Source organism: Delphinus delphis, chromosome 4 (genome assembly GCF_949987515.2).
Source record: "Delphinus delphis chromosome 4, mDelDel1.2, whole genome shotgun sequence".
Taxonomy (NCBI): domain Eukaryota; kingdom Metazoa; phylum Chordata; class Mammalia; order Artiodactyla; family Delphinidae; genus Delphinus; species Delphinus delphis.
This window is the reverse complement of record NC_082686.1, coordinates 5,417,390-5,429,763: the sequence shown is the minus strand read 5'-3', so window position 1 is coordinate 5,429,763 and position 12,374 is coordinate 5,417,390. Positions and strand designations below refer to the sequence as shown.

General features: G+C 46.7%; 1 protein-coding gene across 1 annotated transcript in view; it reads right to left on the bottom strand.

Moving 5' to 3' along the window:
- The window catches only part of DSCAM (DS cell adhesion molecule), a gene marked incomplete at its 5' end in the record, with an annotated part of 743,491 nt that overhangs the window by 18,616 nt on the left and 712,501 nt on the right, over positions 1-12,374 (bottom strand). Inside the window, 2 exons of the mRNA XM_060009865.1 lie at positions 1,236-1,433; positions 9,880-10,029. Coding sequence (XP_059865848.1) covers positions 1,236-1,433; positions 9,880-10,029 — 348 coding nt within the window. The remainder of the gene's footprint in view (positions 1-1,235; positions 1,434-9,879; positions 10,030-12,374) is intronic.

Below are 12,374 nucleotides of genomic sequence, written 5' to 3'. Positions count from 1 at the left end.
TCACTGGGTAGCCCGGCAGGGGTGCCTGGTCTCTGTCTGAGGACTGCCTTTGTCACTGTAAGGCCACCTTCATGATCCTCAGCCATGTGGCTCGGGGTGTCAACAGAATCTCTGGAGTCAGATGTCCCCAGCCTGGGACACTGCCATAGATCAGTAATACATCCCCCTGAAAAAATTCTGCTTTTAGTTAAGACAGCTGGGAATGCGGTGCAAATGAACTGCAGTGGCCCCTTCCCTGCCCCTGGACCACAGAGAGTCTTTCACTGGCAGGAATGATCTGAACTCTGTACTCAGCTCCTCTGGCCTCTGTGTGGCAGGAAGACAGGATGATGGTTAGAGATGAAGATGTGACTGCACGGAATTGCTCACTAGGCCAAATGACTTCTGACCCTGGGACTCATTCTTTGTGTGCGGCACCCTTTACGGGGACCAGGAAACCTCTAGAACCATAAAAGGAGCATCTTGGGTAGAGGACTCTCTGCATTTTAAACCCACTCAAAAGTTCTGAAGTCACCTCTGTGGAACTCTGAGGTTCTTGTAAGAGGAGTAACTGCCATGAAAATAAACGTACATGGTGACACGCCGCCTTTGAGACTATTTTTGGAGCATATCATCCAGCACAAAAGAAAATGAGGATTAAAATTTCCTACAGCTCTTAAGTTTAGGTATCATTTCTTTTCAAACTTTTAGATTGGTGGGGTGGGCAACCCAGTGCTATTCTTAGGCTCTGTCTTCTCTGCAGAGTGAGATCTTGGTGGTGGATGGTACGGTAGGAATGGCTTACCTTATAATCAACCCCTGTTTAATTGTCAAACGGGTCTGCCGTGTTCCCTATAGGGGGTGCTATGACCTTGTCATGTAACTTCAAGTGCAATGTCTTAATCCTGGAGATAGTAGTGGGTGAGATGCCCTCAGAGTATAATCAGAATGATTGTAATCTTGAGGGAGAACAATTTAGAAATTTCTATGTCTCTCTCGACAGGGCAGGAAGGAAAAGGAGAGGGAACAGTGTGAGTCTGAGATCCGGGACGCCTGCAAACTAGACTCCTTTGGCTCTGCTTTGCGGAATTCACTGGACCCTGGACACGGTCAATGCAGTACAGCTGTATCGGTACCTGTTAGGTAAATGGTCTAGCAATTTGAAATTGACCTTGAAAGGGAACAGGTAGGGCCCTGAAACCCAGGGTGTGGGCCCTACTTGTCCCGGGATAGAGAAGGAGGCACGCAGGCCTTACCTGTGTCTTGCGAGGGGCTGACGCTGTAACTGTCACTCTCCTTGTCCATGGACCCTGCAGCCCTGGGTGTTGGCAGCCTCCAGTCAGTGGTGAGGGTGTGTGTTGAAACGGTGGGGTGGGGTCTGTTGAGGGTCCACTGGCTGGCGTACCGGTTTCTCGCTGTGGGCCCAGCCTTCGCGTTTCTCCTGGTGGTGGGATCTGAGAAGAACCAGAACGAGGTTTGTGTCTAGGAGGGTGGTCAGTCGTGATCATGGTGTTGAGTGGGGTTCTCCCGACCCAGCGCTATGATCCACTCAGCAGGGCTCACGCCTCCGGGAAGCTCTCCCTGACTACCCCTGTCCAGAGTACTGGCTTCCTCTCCTCTATGGTCTGAAACATTCAGGTGATACTTCAGCACTTAAACAAGCCCCGTTGGGGAAGAATATCAGATTTGGACTCAGGACTCCAAATGGATTTGGGTCTTGCTTTTGGATCTTAATAGTTTCATGACCCCGCCTTGTATCACTTAAACTTCCTGAGAATCACCACCTTCTGTAAGAGGAGAGAGTGCAGCCAAATACGCTCTAATGTGGCTTCCTTCCTAAGTGTTACCTCGAGCTGTTGTTACAGGTTGAATTGTGTCCCCTGCAGAAAAGATACGTCCACATCCTAACCGCAGAACCTCAGATCGATCTTATTCGGAAATAGGGTCACTGCAGGTGTAATTAGTCCAGATGAGGTCAGACTGGAGTAGGGTGGGCCCTGGATCCAACATGACTGGGATCGTAGCAAGATGAGGAGACAGACAAGGAGGGGAGAGCCCCGTGGGGCTATGGAAGCAGAGACTGGAGGGCTGCAGCTGGGCCAAGGAGCCCTGAGGCCACCACCAGAAACTAGGAAGAGGCAAGGAAGGGTCCTCCCCTACAGGCTTCACGGGGGGCATGGCCCTGAGGACAGCTTGAGTTTGGACTTCTAACTAGCGGAACTGTGAGAAAATAAATTTCAGTTCTTTTAAGCCACCCAGTTTGTGGCACATTGTTATAGCAGCCCCAGGAAAGCAAGCAGCTGTCTCCTGTATAGATTGTTGTCTTGTATTCACTCACTGCCTCGAGTATGACTTTTGTTCATCAACTAAATTGCAAGTCCTCAGAGCAGAGGGAAGAGGGAAGATCCCCTTATATCTGAACACTTTCTTATCCCTTTGCACATGGTAGCATCTCTTCAATGGAACTGTCTGAACTGTGACCAAGACCTGGGTTATTCAATGTGGAGAACAAAGGGTCATCGCATATCTGGATGTCACAGGTCTCCCATCTTCAGAAACATAGAGGTTTATGGACACACTGGATGGAGCCAGATGGGTTTCATTGTCTCTAAATTTGGAAACAGAGGCAAGAGGTCTAGGGGGTGGACTGAGTTCTTAGCTCAACTCTTAGCTAACAAAAAAACATGTTCCAACAGTACAGAACATTGGACACTGGAGTTGGCAATGTTCCCTTTTCTAGAATTCTGTGGAAAAGGGGAGAGGCTCAGTTACCTGGAATGATTTTTCTGGGGCTCCAGCCTGAAGGCCACATAAGGTCCTTTTCCATTTTTGAATTCTCTGCTTTTCAAAGAGGAACTTTATGTAGCAATATTTCGAAAATGATCTGGCCACTTCTAAACACAGCAGTCTGTGCTGACTGCTTATCACTAATGGAGCAGTTTCGCAGGAACAGAACTGAGAGAGACAACTGTGGCCTGATGACACCGACTCACTTATGTGCTCTCCTGAACCTGCAAGTCTCTGCAGGACAGGGGCAAGGGCGTTCATCCTCCAATCATCCCACAGAGCCCGCTGCGCTCCCCGGCACACAGACCTCCCTGGACGAACACACATAGCTCAGGGCGGCTTTATGGCTGACACAATGGGAGCTCAGGGAGGAGAAGCGACACAGCTATTAAATGGCAGGAACGGAGCCCAAGACCCCACCTGTCAGTCCAAGATTGCCCATTACTCGGCCATGCGTGTCCTCACCCTCGACACCTAGGAGTCCTGGTGCTGTATCTGCATGACACTGGCTCATTTATGATTCTAGGCAGGGTCATGGGACCCCGGTGAAATGACTTTCTTTTTAAATTGGAGGATTTTCCTTTTTGCCAGTTTCTAGTTATCGGACTTTGAACCTAATCCATCACTCCACAATGCTGGAGAGAAAAGCCTAATGATGGCAGCTCAGTCGATACCTATTAAGATTTCCTGGGTCATCAAAATGCTCTGTCTTGGTGCATAATTCTCGGGGGCATTGATTTCCAGCCTCATTTCATCCGTTACTTGCAAAATTCCACGGAAGACTTTACTGGAAGGTTTTTCACGGCCTTGATTAGAATGTAAATGAGTTATGCTGGAGAGCCAAGCTCTCTGGACAGCAAGGTATAAATGATAATTGGGTTTCTCTGCTGAAATGCTAGGAAAGAGATCCTCAAAGAGATAGAAAAGCATTCTCCTGGGTAGGAGGCTAAATGTCTTCCAGGCACTGTGGATGTGATAAGTGGAGCTTAAAGAGTGGAGCTTGTTATTTAAATACTAATGAATCTTTTCCAGAAAATTACCCAGTCCCTTACATAAGTTTTGAGGGTTCTTATTTTTATTCTCCCTTAAGTTTCCTGTAAGTCCAGCTGTGGATCAGTTTTACTACAGGCCTGGATGCTTGTGGAAGAGGGGGTCAGTTTGATAGTATCACTTCCGGGACACAACTTCCTCAACTCCCCAAACCCTCACGTGTGTTTCCTCCTGTCCAGCTCACCCACCAACGGTGGGGCAGAGACCTTGCCCCCCTCCATAGCCCCTTTTCCCACTGAGATGACCCTATCTGGAGAGTTCCATGGTCAAGTGGCACTATTCAAGCCAGAAGTCTTTTCAAGTTAACTTTGTTCATTATTCCCCGCCCCCTCTTTTTTTTTCTCCTAGATGAGGACAGCTTTACCAGTGGCCTGATAATATTGGGAATATAGGTCATGATATTACTTTCCTTGAAATGCACTTCGTTCTGTTCTAAGCAAGCATTCTACAGGCAAAATTGTCCTTGTAGGTAGAATACTCAGGAGTTGACACATTTTTGAATAATCAGGTTTTTGGAGCTGTTTGGTACCTGAGTTGAACTTTTCTGTAGCATAGTTTCTGAGATAGCAGCTAAAATAAAAATTTTACTTGGATTCCACTCAGTGGCCTCCTTCGTAGACCTTCCTAGTTAATCTATTAACCAAATAAATGTTGGGGTTTACGGTCCCTGCACGGAAAGTATTTTATTTGGGTCCCCAGCACCCTAATATAAATAAAATCTAGTGATGAGGCGTTATGCTTGCTAAACAACAAAGGAATTAGGGGTAAGTGATATAAATAATTCTTGGCCTTTCAGCATTGGGTCTGAACCTGAATTAAGCTTCTGCTCATTGAATCAAATTATTTTAATTATCCTGAACTTGGGATGAGAGGATTTGGTGGATAATAAGGTCATAAAACATGCCATGTATATAATCGCCTTTCATTCCCTGCTACTGGTTTTCATATCTTACAGATACTGAGGCCTTGGCTTTGCACGATGAATTTACCAGTTGTCTCATAGACGGGGTGAAACGGGGAGCCTGAACATTCCTATCATTCAATGAACAAATATTTATCAAGGGCTTATCACACACCGGACTCTCTTCACTGCCATCAGGTATTTTCCAGCCGTGTGTTGAGTACCATCCCGGGTAATAGAGTGTGCGTGTTTTTCAAAGTCTCGACAAGAAAGATTCAATCCGTCTTGTAAGCTCTTCTTATTTAATATATATGTGAAGTCTATTTTGTCCCCAGCAGTCCTTACAGAAGCATCATCTCTTCTTAGAGGAGTGTGGAGGGGTTGAGAGTGGGGTTTCGGGGTGAGTGTCTCTTACTTTGGTCCAGCTTTACTACTCGCGGGCTGTGACCTCACTGGTGTGCCCGTTGCTTTCCTCTCTGGGACTGGTGGGTGACGACCTTGCCCACCATCAGTGCTGTTGTGAGACGTGTGTGACATTAACGAGCTACAGAACCACAGGCACGTGGGAGGCATCAATCAACCTGGGGCTTAGCCCATGACTCCTGAGTGACTAACACTTGACATGGGATGCAGTGTGTCCTGTTTAATGAAGATGGTGACGGGAGATTTGATGGGTTGACCAGGAAGGCTAGAAACTCACTTTCGAGAGTTTGACAGGAAAAAAGCCATGAAAAATCATAAAACTAGATGCTGGAGAATGCCAGTGATGCAGAAAGGTGCCCACTGGTAGTAACCGGTAAGGATGGGAACCGTGTCCTATTTGTTTTCCAGTCCAGCCCTGCGTGGTGAATACTTTTTGCAGGAATGAATAAATGATGATGGATGGATGACATCCAGGTAAACATGACAAAACAAACCCGGGTCAAATCTAACACTGATCACTTCACATGTCTTTGTACCCTTGCACATTTTGTAAGTAAAAAGGTTGGTTTAAGTTCTCCAAGGTGATGACCTCATTGGTAAGTTTCTGCAACGTGTCCCGGGGCTGACTGTGTAAGTGTGGAAAGAAACACTTCTAACTGGGTGAGGCGATACAGACACACAGCTGATCAGATGTCTCAGGAAAGGGAGAACAAAGAGAGGAAAGAAACTGGTTGCCCGACTCCTGCTGAAAACACTAAACATCGTTTCTTTTCCACCCCCATTACTCTGATTTCAAAACTTCTGACGTAAGTATACATACGGTCGCTCAGTATCTAAATGTATTTACTGAAGGTCTACTGTGTGTTGGACCCTCTGGCAGCAGCTGGGGAGACCCGCGTGAACAGAGACCCAGCTTCCAAGTGTGTCCTAACCCACGGGAGAGACGGGGACATGAACAGAGACGTGGACACAGCCACGGTATGTGTTTTCACATCTTGAAAGAGAGATACAGCAAATCATTGCAATTTCTCCCGTCCTTGTAATAAGAATTTGTTGCAACTCTTTGGCAAACTAATGTAATGCTTAGAAACATAACTTCTGCAGAACAGTCGTGCTCATGTGCGAGCAACGTATTTTAGATGTTCTTCTTAAAAATAAAAGTTTCCTACAGTAACAACAAAATTAGAATAGAACAAGAATGTCTTTGGTAGTTGAGGAAATAGGCTATAAACCAATCTCTACAAATACGCCAGACTGCAGTGAGAGGAACGTGCCCCAGGGGACTGAGGGGATGCAGGTGTAACACCTGGGCCCAGGTGACAAGCTCTGGGTACAAGAAGCAAGCAGAGGACTGGGCTGCAGAAAGCTCAAGGCTTTGGACTCCTGAGCTGATCTGCTGGGGGGTGAGACACCCACCGTTTCTACTTCCAAATAAAAAAATACAATGCCTTTAATCCCTCGTAATGTGGTTTTGGAGTAATATTTAATACAACAAAATGATCACAATGGAATATTACTCAGCCATAAAAAGGAACAAAATTCTGTCATTTGTACAGATGCGGATGGACCTAGAGTCTGTCATACAGAGTGAAGTGAGTCAGAAAGAGAAAGACAAATATTGTATATGAAGGCATATATGTGGAATCTAGAAAAATGGTACAGGTGAACCTATTTGCAGGGCAGTAATCGGGATGTAGACGTAGAGAACAGACATGCGGACACAGTAGGGGAAGGGAAGGGTGGCATGAACTGGGAGATTAGGTTTGACATATATACACTACCATGTATAAAACAGCTAGCTAGTGGGAACCTGCTGTATAGCACAGGGAGCTCAGCTCGGTGCTCTGTGATGCCCTAGGTGGGTGGGATGGGGGTACGGAGGGAGCTCCTAGAGGGAGGGGATGTATGTATACCTATAGCTGATTCACTTCATTGTACAGCAGAAACCAACACAACATTGTAAAGCAACTATACTCCAATTAAAAAAGAAAATGATCCCGAAATCGTTACTAATGGAGAACGTTCTGCAGATGCTAAATGAATAGTTCTATTTTTTTTGGAACTAGAGACCGAGGAATGAATTTGTGTAGATTTTCCAAGTGTTTGTAAACACTATTTAATGAAGTTCAGCACCAATGAAAGAAGCGTCTTTCCAGAAGCTGTAGCGGTTTGGTTTCTGTGGGATCTGATCATCAGGCAACCCCTGGGCGAGCATTCCAACACCCTCAGAACGGGCTGCAGACGTGTGACACTAGCCTGTGAGGCCTGCAAAACCAGTCTGGCTGTGTCTCTGGCTCGTCCTATCCGCCTTCCCTGTCCCCATTCAGGTCCCACTTCTGTCCCCAATATGATTTAGAGGCTCTCCCGTACCATTCCTTCTGTCTGGCAGGCCGACTGACTCCTGCCTGGGACTCAGTGGAGGTCTTCCCCAAGCCTCACACGGAAGCAGCCCCTACCCTGGTCCCCACGCCCCTGGCCGACTCACCATCTCATCATTCTGTTCTATTTGTCCCTCATACTCACTGATAAACAACGCTTTCCCTCCTTGTTTCACGTTTGACTTCCTCCACTCAGGTGAAGTGAATGTCTTTCTGCACCTTTCGAGGTACCCCAACCCTGGGCACTGGCCATACGCGAAGCAACACCTTCATGAATACTTCTGAGTCTGAATGAAGGAATTCTTAAAGCTCCCCAACAGTGCCTACACCGTCAGAGCCATGAGGCCGACACATCCCTTCCGCCAGCCTCCTGCCTGAGGTGAGTGAGAGACACTCACCTCTCACTCGTTAGAGCTTCTGCTTGTGACGCAGATGCATGTCTCTGTGGATATTCTGAAAGCCATCAGATCAGCCTTCCCTTGTTCTGGGGCTGACCCGGCAGCTAGAAGCTTCCCCGTGCTTTCGTTTCACTGCCTCCTGTCCAGCCTTGACTGTTTACGACTAGCCTGTGTGCATCTCTCTGCCAGCTGAGCGTTGGCAGGGAGCTGGACATGCAGATTCTTTTCACCTGCTGTGCGGGGAGCCCGGCAGGTTTGAGGGCTCCTGCAAGGCTGCACTACTGTGGACACCTCCTCCCAGGCTCTACGTGACACACGCCTAACACTTGGGGGAGTGTTTCTCGATGAGGGGTCCAGGCAACCAGCAACAGAATCACCCTAGGTGGCTGTTATAATGCAGATTCCCAGGTCCCACAATACACCAAGTGGATCTGAATCCCTGGGGGTGGAAGCCTGGAATGAGTATTTTAAACAGGCACCCTGGGTAATTCTGATGCACACAGAAGACGGGGAGCCACTCCCTGGGGCGTCTGTCCTGTTTCCTCTGCCTCTTTCCTATCCTGCTGCTAAGGTCTCCATTAACTTCCACTCTGATGGGGACAAAGTCCTGCTGAGGTCAAGGATCCACTGACAGAAGTCTCCTGGGTCTGTAATCTTTCCCGGTTTAATAGCCATAAGTAGCTCAGAAAGCCATCAGTGCGGTGTCCTGAAGTAGCCAGGAGCAGGCCCAGGCAGATCATGATGGAGAAGCCCATAGCTGGAGAGAATGTCAAGGACCTGGGAGCACCTTCTAAGAGCAAAGGTCTTAGTCCTCTGCACTCCTTCGCAAAGCTAATCCTCACTCGTGTCCCGTTCGTGTCTTCAGAATGTGCTAATGTCATCAGAGAAGGAAGGACGTGAGGTTACACAGAGGGGAGGAATAAAAGATTCCTTCAGAATGTTCTTGCAAACGACTTTTCAGATGAATTTCAGTAACCGCTAGCACCGTTTTCCTGCATAGTACGATGCTACTTAGGAATCATCCAGTTTGCTTCAGGAAGCTTCAGTGCATTTCACAAATGCCTTCCAAGGCAGACATTCTAAAGAACACTTATAAGCATAATATTTATTTTTCTAATTATAGCACTCTACTCAAGAATGTAAAAATTTTTTCAAAGAGAGTGCCTAATGATTTAAAAACTAGCATCAAAACTTCCAAAAAGATAATAATCGGGACATCAATTTCTCAGTCTTTAAAGAGATTTAGGAACAATTTAAATTATGAAGGAATAAGAATATCTAATTAATAAGCTCTAGATACATATTAGGTATTTAATTTCATCACAGTAATTAATTTCCATATAATACGGATCCAAATCTTAATAACTAAACCAAACAGAATCCCCAGATTAAGCAGAACTATATTCTTCTCAAATAGTGAGGTTCAGGAGAAAAGCATAAGCTCGGAGGACAGACGGACCCACAGCTGAATCTTGGTTTCACTACATAGTATGCGTACAACTTTGGGCTGTTTCCCTAACTTCTCTGAGATTGTTTCCTCATCAGTAAAATGGGAGCTCTAATATCTACTCTATTAGTAGGTATATGGCAGGGCTGTTGCAAAGATAACAGACTGATATCACCTTTCTATCCCAATCCTGGCACAGAGGAGATACTCACTAAGCTTAACTAACTTCTTTTCCTGTGTTGTCTAAATAAAAAAAATAAATACCTGGACCTGAAATTTCTAACACTTTCTTAGTAAACCAATACCAAGAGTTATGGGCTTCCACCGATACGATTTTAATAACAGCTCAGATCAAACAATACAAAGTCAACGTCCCAATCAAAGATGTCATCATCCCTACTTGCTTCTTAGGCACAGAGCTGAGAAGCCCCACATTTTATTGCACAGCCACGGAGCACGAATGCATTCTCAGCACTGGTAACACCCACAGAGTTTAAGTGATGTGTGACCACTCACTCGTTCCCGGCCGAGCATCGGAAACATCCACCAGGGGCCCGGTGGCCTGCGACACTGACTGGTAATGGACCGTGTGTGTCACCGTCAGGGACTTTTGTTTCGCTGCCTCTCCGAAGTCAGCATCCGTCAACAGGACCGTGGAGCGATCGTCTGCAGAATAGCAGGATACAGGAAGCCAGGGACAGTTATACCCCCTGCTCAGTGACTCCCTGGCCGCCTCTCTCCTCGGTACTTGCATTATTGCTAATGGCAACAGTAACAACCTCATCTCATCCAGCAAAAAAAAAAAAAAAAAAAAAAAAAAAAAAACCCAAAATATTCAACCACTGTATTAGAATTACTCCAGAATGAAAAAACTAGATTATCCTTAGGGGTTGACTCAGGAGCATGACTTAAAGAGAACGACCGCGGAGAAGGGTCTCCCCTCTCTCCTGGGGCTTGGTTTCTTCTCATTAAGCACACTTTGATCTGGGGAGGACGGCTGGGTGGCTGTCCATTTAAAAGAGTTTGGGGTTTATGTGTTTGTTAAAAGCTCACCCGAGACACCACCAGCCATGTCAGCATCACCCAGGATCGAGGCTGCCATTTCAAATAAGCTCTGTTCGAGGAACAAGAAAAACTGCCCTGCGGTCATCTATCCCAGGGTCGCCTCTCATATGGAAGATGGCAAATGTTCAAGATGGGGCATGGGGGGAGGAGAAGAGAAGGGCCAGTCTTCAGAGTAGACTTGATGGATTCCTTGATTTTAACTGTTCTGAGGTATACGCCTTTTCTTCCCAACTCTCCTGAGCTTCAGTGACTCTAGGGCATTCTGTAAATTGACTTCTCAAAATGACTCACTTGTCAGACTTCCCAGGACCTACTGGCATAGGGCACTTGAAGGTTAGGGAAGCCTGGGTGCAGATGAATGCAGAGCATTTTAAGCCTTTGAGGAAGGAGCAGTCGGTCGGGCTGTGTGTCATTATTTGGCTGTCTCAGATTTTCATTACTTTCTTGTGATACTTTTCACACTTTCCTAAGAGCTTTTTGACTCCAAGGGAAACTTTCGTTAGGGTATATGGAGTTTTTCATACATTTTCAAGCACTGCAGGCTGGGGTGATGTTCGTATGAGTTTATTAGTCGGCTGGGACCACACTGCAGCGGGCTTGACACTGAACGGTAATGCGAAAGTCATAAACAACACAGCTAGACTGCTGTGCCCAAAAAAGGCTCTGAACAGAACGAACCTTACAAAATCCAATTACTCAGGCTCTGGCAGGAAAGGAAAACCTCTTGAAGTCAGAATAAAATTTCTGGGCAGAGAAAAAGAAGAAGGACTGCCAGGAGGTCTGCTGACACCCGTACAGCCCAGATCGGTGCCACGGTGGGAGCCTGGGCTCGGCTTGGGGGTCCCGCCCTACATCTGTCCCTCCATCCTCGAATAAGCCGGCCTTTCCACGGAGGTGGGTTCTTATAATTGGACCTGGTATCAGAGGCCCGACATACATTCGCTTTCATCCATTGTGGTTTCTATCATGTAGCCCCGCTGAGAACACGCCAGAGTATCTGTGGGGCTGGGTTTCCAGTTTTAACGGGACATTTCGGGTGCCTGTCAGTTTGTGAGGTTGACATCCATTCTGGCTAGAAATTAATGGCTCTCCCCTATTGGGTTATTGTAGGCAGAGCCCAGAGCGTTTTAAAGCCTCATGTCTCTACTTCCCCAACAATTAGAAGATGCCATCGACCAACTGTCAGGCTCCACCGGGAGGTAAACGACTCTTGGTGATGAATGATCCTGCAGCGAATGTGCTATATCTCTGGCTAAGGGTCGTTATTATGTACGGAAACGACGGGCAGACCTTCCTCTGGTGTTTGGTCAGCAGTGACTAGCTACTGGGAGGTAATACACCCCTCCCAGGATCCGCCTAGAGACCTGTTTTAACAGCTGTAGGCAGAGTTATTAACAAGTCTGGCGAGAACATTTAGCAAATGTGTAACTGTATTATAAAGTCATAGGAATTACAATTTGATTTTGGAACTGATGTTTCAAAGGAAATCTTAGTTTTAGTGCCCAATTCACTGGGTTCAATAAAAGAGATTCCAGATACACTACAGAAAAGGTAATGAGAAACAAAACATGGTGCCTTGCCCTGAGGTGAGGCAGCTAATTAAGTCTTGTGTATTTCAGGATGCGTAGGGAGCCCTCATACAACATGGTAGCATTTAACTGAAGCTGGTTGATCGAAGGTCACATTGGACATGACCAAGCTGTGCTAAGTGCTGTTGTGCCTGAACCAAACTTGAATCCTGCAGGGGCAGCCCAGGTCTTAGAATTCTGGAGCCATTAGGTCAGACATCCCCACTGTTCTATTAAAAGACCATAAAAGCAGGGCAGGGACAAGGGGCAATGGAGGTGTCCTGCCGATCTGGCCACTCATCACTGCCTAATTGGCAGGAGGTATGGAGGGTACATGCCAGGAGTTGGGTGGTTTTAGCCAAACCACCGGGAAGGGTT